Source organism: Lepisosteus platostomus, chromosome 9 (genome assembly GCF_059453375.1).
Source record: "Lepisosteus platostomus isolate fLepPlt1 chromosome 9, fLepPlt1.hap1, whole genome shotgun sequence".
Taxonomy (NCBI): Eukaryota; Metazoa; Chordata; class Actinopteri; order Semionotiformes; family Lepisosteidae; genus Lepisosteus; species Lepisosteus platostomus.
In genome coordinates this window covers 484,749-499,799 of record NC_142619.1, presented here as the reverse complement: position 1 = coordinate 499,799, position 15,051 = coordinate 484,749, and the positions used below count along the sequence as shown (strand labels likewise).

The window sequence follows — 15,051 nt, the reverse complement described above, 5'->3', positions numbered from 1 at the left end:
GGAGGCGGGTCAGGCGGTGACGGAGGAAAGGCAAAACGAAACCGAGAGCAGTTTCCCCGACAGAGGCCGAGTGAGAGACACCGGCCCCTGGGTGCCGTTTACTCGAGCGCGTTCACGCAGCGCCTGACCTGATCTGTCGGTTTTTATCCCCCTGAAACGCGCTGTCCGCCTGCGGGACCCGCTGCGGGAGAGTTCGGGCGGAGCTCCGGCAGCCGCAGGCTCGCCGGGGTCCCGGCGTGCGACAGGAACAGCCGCCGCGGGTCTGCCCGGACACAGGCCGCACAGCCGGGCCTGCAGCGGACGGGCTGCCGAACCGAGCCGGGAGCAGGTTAGTCTGCGTGCAGGTGTAGGACGGGGAGTGATATTAGGGCCCCTGGTGTGGTGTTAGTGTTGCTTCCGGTGTCGGGGGTGATACTAGTGTCTCAGGTGTCGTCTCAGTGGCTGAGATGTGATGTTAGTGTCGACTCAGGTGTGTGTGGGGAGGTGCTATTTGGGTCTCGGTTAGCGTTGTCTCAGGGGAGGTGATATTAGGGTCTCGGGTGTGTGTGTGGGGGGGTGACATTTCTACTTTTGCAGGTGTGAGGTGACTAGTGTGTTAATGTGCACACTTCATAACATGAGTGTGTCCAGGGGGTCGATGTGCGTTCAGCAGTGTGATATTAGAGTGATAGGATGTCTGTGTACAAGTCAGTCCTGAGCTGGGAGTCTCCATGAACAGGGAGGAAGGCTGGTCACAGGTCAAGCTGGGAAAACACGCAACTTCCAAATTTAGTTTTCTTCACAAGTATTGTGTTGCAGTTCACCTCCCTCCTCCATCTCCACGTCTCTTGTATTTGTGAAAATACAAACACAATTCCTTGCATTTGTACAGCACATTCATCCCATAAGGCTTTGACTTTAGAAGCACACTGTAAATATTTGCATATCAACAACTGAAGAGCAGCCCCACCTGGGAGACGCACAGTGATCATTCTGCACCAGTAACCCCACCTGGGAGACGCACGGTGATCATTCTGCACCAGTGACCCCACCTGGGAGACGCACGGTGGTCATTCTGCACCAGTAACCCCACCTGGGAGACGCACAGTGATCATTCTGCACCAGTGACCCCACCTGGGAGACACACAGTGATCATTCTGCACCAGTAACCCCACCTGGGAGACGCACAGTGATCATTCTGCACCAGTAACCCCACCTGGGAGACGCACGGTGGTCATTCTGCACCAGTAACCCCACCTGGGAGACGCACGGTGATCATTCTGCACCAGTCACCCGACCAGGGAGACGCACGGTGATCATTCTGCACCAGTAACCCGACCTGGGAGACGCACGGTGATCATTCTGCACCAGTCACCCCACCTGGGAGACGCACAGTGATCATTCTGCACCAGTAACCCCACCTGGGAGACGCACAGTGATCATTCTGCACCAGTAGCCCCACCTGGGAGACGCACAGTGATCATTCTGCACCAGAAAGGAACCTCACTGCACACAGGTCAGGGGGAGGAGACCCAGCTTCTGAGTCCTGACCCGATCAGGCTACCAGCTGCTGTCTGAACGTTACGCAGGCAGGCGGGAGAGCGAGAGTCGGTGGAAGAGCTTCACGGGTACAGACGTACATACACTCCTGTCTGTGTCCATGGGCCAGTCTCTCGACCTGATGTCCTGTTCCATAGCAGTTTGGTCCACTCCCCGTTTTCCAGTTTTGTCCCGGCATTAGAATTGGATGGGTGTTGAATTCAGTATGCAGGGTCGAGCTGTGTGGCTCAGTGCTGTGAAAGTTGCCCCGTCTCTGCTGGTGACCCCGATGCGGTCGTTAGGCGTGGCGACGGTCTGTTCCAGGCTGGCGTCCTCATCGTCGGTGACTTCACCGCTGGTCTTTCAGGATGTCCCAGAGGCCCTTGATCCTGCCCTGGTTGGTGGAACAGATTGACAGTAGGCAGTACCCAGGAGTCTGTTGGACCAATCAGGAGTGCACGGAGTTCTGTATTCCCTGGAAACATGGGCTGAGGCAGGACTCCAGCGAGCACGACACGCTCATATTCAAGGTCTGTCTGTCTCTCTCTCCTCGACATGCTTGCATTCAGTGTCCATCTCTTTATGGTCCTGAATCATACTAGCTGCTGCCGATCTCTCTGCGTCTCTCAGGCCTGGGCAGTGGCCAGCGGCTCGTTCAGGGAGGGAGTGGACCGGGCAGACCCCTCTGTCTGGAAGCGAAATTTCCGCTGCGCTCTGAAGGCCAAGAGGGTGGAGGTTGTAGCCGACCACAGCAATGACTCCGCCAACCCACACAAGGTGTACCGCCTGCCAGGAGTGCTACAGAGAGGTGAGGAAGGTGTGGTCAGCCCTGATACACTGACACGCTGCCTGACTGAGACAGCGCTCTGCTGCCCTGATACACCGACACGCTGCCTGACTGAGACAGCGCTCTTCTGCCCTGATACACTGACACGCTGCCTGATACACTGACACGCTGATACACTGACACGCTGCCTGATACACTGACACGCTGCCTGACTGAGACTCAGCGCTCTTCTGCCCTGATACACCAACACGCTGCCTGACTGAGATTAGACGCTCTTCTGCCCTGATACACTGACACGCTGCCTGACTGAGACTCAGCGCTCTTCTGCCCTGATACACTGACACGCTGCCTGACTGAGACTCAGCGCTCTGCTGCCCTGATACACTGACACGCTGCCTGACTGAGACTCAGCGCTCTGCTGCCCTGATACACTGACACTCTGCCTGACTGAGACTCAGCGCTCTTCTGCCCTGATACACTGACACGCTGCCTGCCTGAGACTCGACGCTCTTCTGCCCTGACACACTGACACGCTGCCTGACTGAGACTCGACGCTCTGCTGCCCTGATACACCAACACGCTGCCTGACTGAGATTAGACGCTCTTCTGCCCTGATACACTGACACGCTGCCTGACTGAGACTCGACGCTCTGCTGCCCTGATACACTGACACGCTGCCTGACTGAGACTCAGCTCTCTTCTGCCCTGATACACTGACACGCTGCCTGACTGAGACAGCACTCTGCTGCCCTGATACACTGACACGCTGCCTGACTGAGACTCGACGCTCTGCTGCCCTGATACACTGACACGCTGCCTGACTGAGACTCAGCGCTCTTCTGCCCTGATACACTGACAAGCTGCCTGACTGAGACAGCACTCTGCTGCCCTGATACACTGACACGCTGCCTGACTGAGACTCGACGCTCTGCTGCCCTGATACACCGACACGCTGCCTGACTGAGACTCAGCGCTCTGCTGCCCTGATACACCGACACGCTGCCTGACTGAGACTCAGCGCTCTTCTGCCCTGATACACTGACACGCTGCCTGACTGAGACTCGACGCTCTGCTGCCCTGATACAGTGACACACTGCCTGACTGAGACTCAGCAGTCTGCTGCCCTGATACACTGACACGCTGCCTGACTGAGACTCGACGCTCTTCTGCCCTGATACACCGACACGCTGCCTGACTGAGACTCAGCAGTCTGCTGCCCTGATACACCGACACGCTGCCTGACTGAGACTCAACGCTCTGCTGCCCTGATACACCGACACGCTGCCTGACTGAGACTCCACGCTCTGCTGCCCTGATACACTGACACGCTGCCTGACTGAGACTCAGCGCTCTTCTGCCCTGATACAGTGACACGCTGCCTGACTAAGACTCGACGCTCTGCTGCCCTGATACACTGACACGCTGCCTGACTGAGACTCGACGCTCTTCTGCCCTGATACACCGACACACTGCCTGACTGAGACTCAGCAGTCTGCTGCCCTGATACACTGACACGCTGCCTGACTGAGACTCGACGCTCTGCTGCCCTGATACAGTGACACACTGCCTGACTGAGACTCAGCAGTCTGCTGCCCTGATACACTGACACGCTGCCTGACTGAGACTCGACGCTCTTCTGCCCTGATACACCGACACGCTGCCTGACTGAGACTCGACGCTCTGCTGCCCTGATACACTGACACGCTGCCTGACTGAGACTCCACGCTCTGCTGCCCTGATACACTGACACGCTGCCTGACTGAGACTCAGCGCTCTTCTGCCCTGATACAGTGACACGCTGCCTGACTAAGACTCGACGCTCTGCTGCCCTGATACACTGACACGCTGCCTGACTGAGACTCGACGCTCTTCTGCCCTGATACACCGACACACTGCCTGACTGAGACTCAGCAGTCTGCTGCCCTGATACACTGACACGCTGCCTGACTGAGACTCAACGCTCTGCTGCCCTGATACACCGACACGCTGCCTGACTGAGACTCCACGCTCTGCTGCCCTGATACACTGACACGCTGCCTGACTGAGACTCAGCGCTCTTCTGCCCTGATACAGTGACACGCTGCCTGACTAAGACTCGACGCTCTGCTGCCCTGATACACTGACACGCTGCCTGACTGAGACTCAGCAGTCTGCTGCCCTGATACACTGACACGCTGCCTGACTGAGACTCGACGCTCTGCTGCCCTGATACACCGACACGCTGCCTGACTGAGACTCAGCGCTCTGCTGCCCTGATACACTGACACGCTGCCTGACTGAGACTCGGCGCTCTGCTGCCCTGATACACCGACACGCTGCCTGACTGAGACTCGACGCTCTTCTGCCCTGATACACCGACACGATGCCTGACTGAGACTCGACGCTCTGCTGCCCTGATACACTGACACGCTGCCTGACTGAGACTCAGCGCTCTTCTGCCCCGATACACTGACACGCTGCCTGACTGAGACGGAGTACTCATCTCTTCAGTGGTATTTGATCGTAAAATGACCCTAATAATTATTAATCCACCTCCCACCACACACCCCCACCTTTTTTCTCCTCTTCGCAGGACCAGGGTCACAGGACAGTGCGGAGTTGGGTTCTGACAGTCAGTCACAGGAGGTGAGAGTCTGTCCCACTAAGGTCTCAGCGTGCCCTTCACTGTATGAGCTACTCCCTATCGGTTTGTCTCCTATCCTACAAACTGTCCCTTGTACATCATGGGACTTGAACTCTGGTCCTGGAGAGCCTCAGTCCAGTCAGACTTATAGATCACTTATCTCTACACCTCATGGATTAATTAATTATGTAATTGTTCCATTAAGAGAACTCAGGTTCTTAAGTGCTGAGTCTGACACAGGTGGACCTTTATGGTCTCTGAATTCCTTAATCAAATGAAACACCTGCTCACTTCCTCCTCTTTAGGAATTGGTGATCCACTGGTGATCAATAAGACCTGCTGGACTGGGGCTTTCCAGGACCAGGGTTGGAGTCCACTGCTGTAGGTCACGTCCTATGCTTTTCAGACTATCCTGTACCCTGTACCCCAGAGGGCTGTCACATGTCCCCTGTACCCCCCCAGGCTGTCCCCTGTACCCCGCAGGCTGTATATTATAGCCACCACTCTGGCAGACTGTTTTTACACTCTGTATTACTGCAGGCCCACTGTCTGTCTTGTGTGCTTTGGACCTGAATGGCAAGAGCCCATGTCACATATTCTCGAAGGGTTATACCCTGCTCTCCCCTCGCTCTGTAGCCTGTGGCTGTGTCCTATGCCCTACAGCCCCTGCCCCGGGACACACAGACCATAGTTCACACTGCAGAGGCTACAGCCTGTCCTGTCTCGCTCCCTGCTGGACGTCCCGGTTCCTGAGAGACCCCTGCTCCCTGTGGCTCACAGACAGTGCACCTCTCCTCTCTCTCCAGGTTTCTCCAGCAGGAATCCAGGAACATTTCTCTCCAGACGAGCAACTAGCAGGTATGAGGGTACCTGGGTTAAAGAGGATCTCATTGCACAGCACAGGTTTTAGTGTTGGCATTTACAGAAGCTCGATCCACTCCAGGTTTTAGTGTTGGCATTTACAGAAGCCCGATCCACTCCAGGTTTTAGTGTTGCATTTCCGGAAGTCTGCTGTTAACCACCTATAATTTATAGTCCTGAGTGGGTGATGCATTTTTTCAAATATGTGAATCACATTCAGTCGTTGTGTAATCGACCAACTCCTGTACAATAAAACATTGCATCTTTCCTGCAGAATAGTTTTCAGTATTCATCTGCTGTACTGACCACTCCTGACTGATCTCCTCAGGGCACTGGGACCCTGTGTCCTGACTGATCTCCTCAGGGCACTGGGACCCTGTGTCCTGACTGATCTCCTCAGGGCTCTGGGACCCTGTGTCCTGACTGATCTCCTCAGGGCTCTGGGACCCTGTGTCCTGACTGATCTCCTCAGAGCACTGGGACCCTGTGTCCTGACTGATCTCCTCAGAGCACTGGGACCCTGTGTCCTGACTGATCTCCTCAGAGCACTGGGACCCTGTGTCCTGACTGATCTCCTCGGGGCACTGGGACCCTGTGTCCTGACTGATCTCCTCGGGCCACTGGGACCCTGTGTCCTGACTGATCTCCTCGGGGCTCTGGGACTCTGTGTCCTGACTGATCTCCTCAGAGCACTGGGACCCTGTGTCCTGACTGATCTCCTCGGAGCACTGGGACCCTGTGTCCTGACTGATCTCCTCGGGGCTCTGGGACCCTGTGTCCTGACTGATCTCCTCGGGGCTCTGGGACCCTGTGTCCTGACTGATCTCCTCGGGGCTCTGGGACTCTGTGTCCTGACTGATCTCCTCAGAGCACTGGGACCCTGTGTCCTGACTGATCTCCTCAGAGCACTGGGACCCTGTGTCCTGACTGATCTCCTCGGGGCTCTGGGACCCTGTGTCCTGACTGATCTCCTCAGAGCACTGGGACCCTGTGTCCTGACTGATCTCCTCAGAGCACTGGGACCCTGTGTCCTGACTGATCTCCTCGGGGCACTGGGTCCCTGTGTCCTGACTGATCTCCTCAGGGCACTGGGACCCTGTGTCCTGACTGATCTCCTCGGGGCTCTGGGACCCTGTGTCCTGACTGATCTCCTCAGGGCTCTGGGACCCTGTGTCCTGACTGATCTCCTCAGAGCACTGGGACCCTGTGTCCTGACTGATCTCCTCGGGGCACTGGGTCCCTGTGTCCTGACTGATCTCCTCAGGGCACTGGGACCCTGTGTCCTGACTGATCTCCTCGGGGCTCTGGGACCCTGTGTCCTGACTGATCTCCTCGGGGCTCTGGGACCCTGTGTCCTGACTGATCTCCTCGGGGCACTGGGACCCTGTGTCCTGACTGATCTCCTCGGGGCTCTGGGACCCTGTGTCCTGACTGATCTCCTCAGAGCACTGGGACCCTGTGTCCTGACTGATCTCCTCGGGACCCTGTGTCCTAAGTAAGTTCTGGCTGCCTGTGGTTTCAGCCCTGACTATGGCCCCTTGTTTGTTTTTAAGGATTGGGTTTTTCCCATGATCAGCTGCCAGAAGCTGGGGCACACTTCTTTTACCCACAGGGCGTGATGTCTCCTCCCTTGAATCAGAGCACGCTGGAGGAGTGTCTGGAGGAGCTGAACATCTGTGGGCCTCAGCCAGGTAGCCCTCTTAATGTCTCCCTGACGTTTCTCCATGTGTCTCTGTAAATATAGACCTGTTACAATAGGAGCTACAGTCCCAGTACAGTAGAACAGTCTGTTACAATAGGAGCTACAGTCCCAGTGCAGTAGAACAGTCTGTTACAGTAGGAGCTACAGTCCCAGTACAGTAGAACAGTCTGTTACAATAGGAGCTACAGTCCCAGTACAGTAGACCAGTCTGTTACAATAGGAGCTACAGTCCCAGTGCAGTAGAACAGTCTGTTACAGTAGGAGCTACAGTCCCAGTACAGTAGAACAGTCTGTTACAATAGGAGCTACAGTCCCAGTACAGTAGACCAGTCTGTTACAATAGGAGCTACAGTCCCAGTACAGTAGAAAAGCCCTGTTACAGTAGGAGCTACAGTCCCAGTACAGTAGACCAGTCTGTTACAATAGGAGCTACAGTCCCAGTACAGTAGACCAGTCTGTTACAATAGGAGCTACAGTCCCAGTACAGTAGAACAGCCCTGTTACAGTAGGAGCTACAGTCCCAGTACAGTAGAACAGTCTGTTACAATAGGAGCTACAGTCCCAGTACAGTAGAACAGCCCTGTTACAGTAGGAGCTACAGTCCCAGTACAGTAGAACAGTCTGTTACAATAGGAGCTACAGTCCCAGTACAGTAGGACAGTCTGTTACAATAGGAGCTACAGTCCCAGTACAGTAGGACAGTCCTGTTACAATAGGAGCTACAGTCCCAGTACAGTAGACCAGTCTGTTACAATAGGAGCTACAGTCCCAGTACAGTAGGACAGTCCTGTTACAATAGGGGCTACAGTCCCAGTGCAGTAGAACAGTCTGTTACAATAGGGGCTACAGTCCCAGTACAGTAGGACAGTCCTGTTACAATAGGAGCTACAGACCCAGTGCAGTAGGACAGTCCAGTTACAGTAGGAGCTACAGTCCCAGTGCAGTAGGACAGTCTGTTACAATAGGAGCTACAGTCCCAGTACAGTAGGACAGTCCAGTTACAGTAGGAGCTCCAGTCCCAGTGCAGTAGGACAGTCTGTTACAATAGGAGCTACAGTCCCAGTACAGTAGAACAGTCCTGTTACAGTAGGAGCTACAGTCCCAGTACAGTAGACCAGTCTGTTACAATAGGAGCTACAGTCCCAGTACAGTAGGACAGTCCTGTTACAATAGGAGCTACAGACCCAGTGCAGTAGGACAGTCCTGTTACAATAGGAGCTACAGTCCCAGTACAGTAGAACAGTCCAGTTACAGTAGGAGCTACAGTCCCAGTGCAGTAGGACAGTCTGTTACAATAGGAGCTACAGTCCCAGTACAGTAGGACAGTCCAGTTACAGTAGGAGCTCCAGTCCCAGTGCAGTAGGACAGTCTGTTACAATAGGAGCTACAGTCCCAGTACAGTAGACCAGTCTGTTACAGTAGGAGCTACAGTCCCAGTACAGTAGACCAGTCCTGTTACAATAGGAGCTACAGTCCCAGTACAGTAGAACAGTCTGTTACAGTAGGAGCTACAGTCCCAGTGCAGTAGGACAGTCTGTTACAATAGGAGCTACAGTCCCAGTACAGTAGACCAGTCCTGTTACAATAGGAGCTACAGTCCCAGTACAGTAGAACAGTCTGTTACAATAGGAGCTACAGTCCCAGTACAGTAGGACAGTCTGTTACAGTAGGAGCTACAGTTCCCTTCCCTCCTGTCTTCTGCAGACGTAGCACGACCCGTGTGCTCTCCCTTCGAGACCCCTCAGGCGGAGCAGCCAGCCGTCTGTGTGGGTGTGGGGCCGGAGCTGGAGCAGCAGCAGGTGGAGGAGTTCAAGGCGGGGATGAGCAGAGCAATGGTGGACGACAGGCTGGGTAAGAGAGAGGCGCCCGGCACCTGGTGTCCAGGGGGGCGGCTGATGGGCAATGGTCACAGGCGCTGGTGTGTCTCCTCTCTCTCTCGGACACAGTTCCCTGTAGAGTTGGTGTCACATGAACAGTGTCTCTCCTCTCTCGGACACAGTTACCTGTAAAGTTGGTGTCACATGAACAGTCTGTCTCCTCTCCCTCTTGGACACAGTTCCCTGTACAGTCAGTGTCACATGAACAGTGTGTCTCCTCTCTCTCTCTCAGACACACAGTTCCCTGTAGAGTCGGTGTCACATGAACAGTGTGTCTCCTCTCCCTCTCAGACACACAGTTCCCTGTACAGTCAGTGTCACATGAACGGTGTGTCTCCTCTCTCTTTCTCAGACACACAGTTCCCTGTACAGTCAGTGTCACATGAACAGTGTGTCTCCTCTCTCTCTCAGCCACACAGTTCCATGTGACCGTCTACTTCCGAGGGGTCAAGGTTCGTGAGCATGAAGTGACCAATCCCAGGGGGTTCCGGGTGGTCTGGACGGACCCCTGTGCTGCTGTGGACCCTGAGGGCCTGGAGCTGGTCTCCCTGCCCGGCCCGGAGTTGCTCCTGGACCAGGGCCAGGCCAGGCTGACCCATCGGATTCTGGAGAAGCTGGGCGCAGGGCTGGAGGTGACCGTCCAGGGCCGGGGGGTGCGAGCTGCCCGCTGGGGTGACACCCACGCTTTCTGGAGCCTCTCCAGGTTCGACAGGAGCGGCCAGCCCAGAGAGGTGCCCAAGGAGAGAGGAGAGGAGCTGTACAGCATGGGAGAGTTCATCCGGGGTGAGAGGTCGTCGGGGTCGGGGGGGAGAGTTAATCCGGGGTGAGAGGTCGTCGGGGCCGGGGGGGAGAGTTCATCCGGGGTGAGAGGTCGTCGGGGTCGGGGGGGAGAGTTAATCCGGGGTGAGAGGTCGTCGGGGCCGGGGGGGAGAGTTCATCCGGGGTGAGAGGTCGTTGGGGTCGGGGGGGAGAGTTAATCCGGGGTGAGAGGTCGTCGGGGCCGGGGGGGGAGAGTTCATCCGGGGTGAGGGGTCGTCGGGGCTCTGTGGCAAGCAGGCACAGCTTAGACAAGTCGGTTTGTCTGGGCGGTGTGGTGGATCTGTGGCTGGGAGGCTGCCGGTTCGAATCCCACAGCCGACAGAGGAATCCTACTCCGTCGGGCCCCTGAGCAAGGCCCTGAACCCCAACTGCTCCAGGGGCGCCGTATAAATGTCTGACCCTGCGCTCTGACCCCCAGCTTCTCTCCCTGTCTGTGTTTCTCATGGAGAGCAAGCTGGGGTCTGCAAAAAGACAGATTCCTAATGCAAGAAATTGTATGTGGCCAATAAGGTGATCTTATCTTATCGGGGGGGATCATCAGGGGTGAGAGGTTGTTGCGGGGAGGGGGAAACTTTGTCAGGGATGAGGGGTGAGAGGTCGTCGGGGGCATACAGAGGGAGAGAAAGTGACTGAGGAAGTGAGAGACCGTGGCAGAGGGATTCACAGCACTGTGACCTTCGCAGGGCTGATTGGGTTCATGGAGCAGAAGGCTGAGTCACCTGCATACTCTGTGTGGTTCTGTCTGGGAGAGAAGTGGCCCGACCCAGATCAGAGACCCTGGGAGAAGAAGCTGATCATGCTGGAGGTGAGACAGGAGAAGAGTGCAAAGTTCTATACTAGTCAGCGTGTCTGTATGAACCCCTGTCTCTCAGTGCAGTGTTAATGTACTGGAGTGTCCAGTCAGTGTATCTGTATTAACCCCTCTCTCTCTCAGTGCAGTGTTCATGTACTGGAGTGTCCAATCAGTGTGTGTGTGTATTAACCCCTCTCTCTCTCAGTGCAGTGTTCATGTACTGGAGTGTCCAGTCAGTGTGTGTGTGTATTAACCCCTCTCTCTCTCAGTGCAGTGTTCATGTACTGGAGTGTCCAGTCAGTGTGTGTGTATTAACCCCCCTCTCTCTCAGTGCAGTGTTCATGTACTGGAGTGTCCAGTCTGTGTGTGTATGAACCCCTCTCTCTCTCAGTGCAGTGTTCATGTACTGGAGTGTCCAGTCAGTGTGTCTGTATGAACCCCTCTCTCTCTCAGTGCAGTGTTCATGTACTGGAGTGTCCAGTCAGTGTGTCTGTATGAACCCCTCTCTCTCTCAGTGCAGTGTTCATGTACTGGAGTGTCCAGTCAGTGTGTGTGTATTAACCCCTCTCTCTCTCAGTGCAGTGTTACTGTACTGGAGTGTCCAGTCAGTGTGTCTGTATTAACCCCTCTCTCTCTCAGTGCAGTGTTAATGTACTGGAGTGTCCAGTCAGTGTGTGTGTATGAACCCCTCTCTCTCTCAGTGCAGTGTTAGTGTACAGTAGTGTCCAGTCAGTGTGTGTATTAACCCCTCTCTGCCTGCAGGTAGTCCTCACCTCTCTCCAGATGCTGAAGATGCTGGCTGTCCAAGGAGGAGCCTCCTCTCTGCAAAGTGAGTCTGTGGATCTGCAGGTGTCAGACAATCCCAGCCTGCTGAGCCACCTGTACTCACTGGAGAGCATGGATTTCAGCTAGACAGGGACGGGACAGGGACAGGACAGAGGAGGGAGGGGAGAGATAGGGACGGGACCGAGGAGGGAGGGGACACAGACAGAGGGACAGCGACGGGACTGAAGGAGGGGGCAGAGGGTGGAGAGAGACGGGACACAGACAGAGGGAGGTGGTGGTGATCCACGTTGAGAGGGATCTTTCTGCTGGTGTTCAGTATCAGGACTCATTTCAAGGTCACTACTGGGCAGCAGGACTGGTCTTCACTCCAGTCTCTGAGTGGAGCAGTAATCCTGTGCTCTACTGCGCAGAACTGAAACTACAGAGATGTTTCATCTTGTGGGCTAAATAAAGTATCAACTACCTCCTCTGACAAACCAAGTTGCATCTGTTTTTTCTTTGCGGTGTTATAAACTGCAGCTGCACTGCGGCTCCCTGCAGTGTCTGCTGTGTGGAGAGGGGCTCTCTGGGTTTTGCTGTTACTGGGAGGTGGAGTGGAGTGGTTGGGGGGGCTTATATATGAATCGCATACAGTATGAAGGACTCGACAGGATGGAGTTTTTACTGTGGCCCTGGACACAATAACACGGCCTGGAGTTTGTTCTGCTCTGGTTCCAGTTGGTCTTTCTGGCACAATAATGAAGAAACTGTAGTACCTGTCCTTCCCTCCTCCAGGATAGGGGTGTATGTGGACCACAGGGCTGGAACTCTGTCCTTTTACAGCATCTCTGGGGACACAGTGACCCTCCTGCACAGAGTCCAGGCCTCCTTCACGGAGCCCCTCTACCCCGGGTTCGGGTTTGTGTTTGACCATTACTCCTCTTCTGACTCCAGTGTGACTCTGTGCCAATAGGACTGAAAGAGAGAGGCGATGGGAGGAAACGACAGGTAACTAAATCTGTGCTCAGTCATTCAGGACCCGATTAGACACTGTTCCACTGTATTTCATGATCAGCAGTGGGAGACTCGGACTCGTGTCTGCCCTGGTCAGTGTTCGTGCCCAGTGCCTGTCCACTGTCCGCTCTGGAGCCTGCGATTTGTCCCAGGACTGCAGGCATTCCTCTAGTTGGCTGATTGTAATGTTGCAGAAACTGGAAAGGCTTCTAAACAAAATAGAAAAATGAGTCTAAATACTAGTTTTTTTTAAAAAAAATTAATGAATACAATGGCCTTGCCAGCAGTGTCAGTGCAAGAACCGTGCAAAAGTTTAGTAGTTACACACCCCACAGGGCAGTAACTACTGAGCAGTTACAGGGCTTCTTTAACTGTCTGGTGCAATAATGGGCGTTCATTTACAAGTCAGAACAAAATAATTATAGGCTAATCTTTACAGCTGCAGAGAGTTCTCACCCTCCAGCACCTTGCTGGTCAGCATGCTTCCTCATCTCTCAACCCCCTCCTACTCGTAGGGGTGGTGAATCACTGTAAGGGCAGCTAGAACTAAACTAAATAATCCTTTAAACTGATGCTAAAAGGGAGACGCACTGGGTTTCGTAACCAAAGCACATCCAAATATAAGTTACAAACTCTGCCCGCAAGACTGGGAAAGGAAACAGAGTTACACCACTACCTCATTTTCAGAAATGTACTCGAATTCCCTTCACTGCCTAATTTTGGATTTTTTTTTGTTTTATAAACCATGCAATGAGGGATATTAATAAATACGGTAAAGACATTTCAATACCACAACTCCGTATTGTTATCATTATCATAACATTATAAGTGAGTTCTACTGCTCACTTTTTAACTAAACTGACCATGTATGAGTGTGCATCACCTCTCTTTACCGACTTGAACCAGCTCCCTGTGGATCTCAACACATTACTCGCGCTGCAGATCATCTTTGAGTGATGACTTTTGGCTCCTGACTGCACAAGTGCACTCAGTTAACCCTCTGCACATCACAAGCTGTTAGTACTGTCTGGACCGACCTTTACTCACCTCCCACTACAAGACGCAAAGCTCTCCGTCTCTCCCAGCGCTTCCTGTTTTGTTGCTCCAAGACTGTGGAACGATACTTCAACCTTCATCAGTTCTTGCAAATCAGTCAGCATCTTTCCCTTTGGTCTCAAACACCATGTACTGTATTAATTTGTGAATTAACAGCTCTGATGCTTGGCTGTTTTACCGTAAACCGCCTTGTGAAGATGTACCAGGAAAGGCACTATAGAAAATAAATGTTAGTGAACTTAAATGAGCCACAGGGGGGCGCTGTTGCACCAAAAGCCATAAAAAAGCTGTTAAACTGGTAACCCATACATTTCCACCAACTGGAGTCATGAAGTGCAAAGGCTACCGTCTAGAAAATTTCATGTGACTTTGATATCACACCAACATGGACTTCCCACTCCACTCTGGGAAGAGAGTCAGTGGCTCGTGTTGTCCCTGTGCCTCAATGCAAGTCTTGAGCACCGCTGAGCTCTGCAGCTGGTTTGTCAGATTAGCAATGAGTGTGGAAAAACACAAACAGAGCAATTAACAGTGTGGTGCAATTTTGTGTTTCATGCTTAACTGCTTTAAATCAACATGATTTGTAATTGTAAACAGATTTGACAGAGGATTAAAAATGGTTACAAGCATCATTATAAAATTCCATTTTTTAATGCATATTGAATTGAAGACTGCATTTTGTTTTGGAAACAGCAGGTAATCATTCATCCACAAAGTGTGTACGAAAGAAAACCTGACAGTCTGGACTCAATTGCAAAGGCAATCTTTTAAAAATAGTTTAAGCTGCTGGGGGCCCTGCAGCTCTGAGGTCATGATCGGACAGGACAGCAGCTGTGAGATACTTCAAAGCAGAACTATTAAATTAGCACACAGTCCCACCCAGCACCTTTGTGTTCTGTACTCACTGGACTTCCTCCTTGCTTGCACTGACACCCTCGAGTCCTGGGGTCACCTCATTGTTCCTCTGGGGACCAGTGAACACCCTCGAGTCCTGGGGTCACCTCGTTGTTCCTCTGGGGACCGGTGCACACCCTCGATTCCTGGGGTCACCACATTGTTCCTCTGGGGACCGGTGAACACCCTCGAGTCCTGGGGTCACCTCATTGTTCCTCTGGGGACCGGTGCACACCCTCGAGTCCTGGGGTCACCTCGTTGTTCCTCTGGGGACCGGTGCACACCCTCGATTCCTGGGGTCACCACATTGTTCCTCTGGGGACCGGTGAACACCCTCGAGTG

The 15,051-nt window shown here is 53.7% G+C and overlaps 1 protein-coding gene across 1 annotated transcript; it reads left to right on the top strand.

The window, feature by feature from the left end:
* The first annotated feature begins 59 nt into the window (after positions 1-59).
* irf3 (interferon regulatory factor 3) lies at positions 60-12,242 on the top strand. Its single transcript, XM_088646194.1, has 11 exons — positions 60-328; positions 1,886-2,048; positions 2,149-2,326; positions 4,878-4,930; positions 5,735-5,786; positions 7,343-7,480; positions 9,196-9,342; positions 9,780-10,151; positions 10,871-10,992; positions 11,743-11,911; positions 11,943-12,242. Exons 2-10 carry the CDS (start codon positions 1,887-1,889, stop codon positions 11,890-11,892), a joined length of 1,374 nt encoding a protein of 457 aa, XP_088502320.1. The 5' UTR covers positions 60-328; position 1,886; the 3' UTR covers positions 11,893-11,911; positions 11,943-12,242.
* The last annotated feature ends 2,809 nt before the right edge of the window (positions 12,243-15,051 follow it).

Excerpts from the sequence above, each read along its gene's own strand:
- irf3 (XM_088646194.1), top strand. The coding sequence starts at position 1,887 with ATGTCCCAGAGGCCCTTGATCCTGCCCTGGTTGGTGGAACAGATTGAC. Across the intron at positions 2,049-2,148 it reads ACGACACGCTCATATTCAAG|GCCTGGGCAGTGGCCAGCGG; the intron begins GTCTGTCTGTCT and ends TGCGTCTCTCAG. Across the intron at positions 2,327-4,877 it reads GCCAGGAGTGCTACAGAGAG|GACCAGGGTCACAGGACAGT; the intron begins GTGAGGAAGGTG and ends TCCTCTTCGCAG.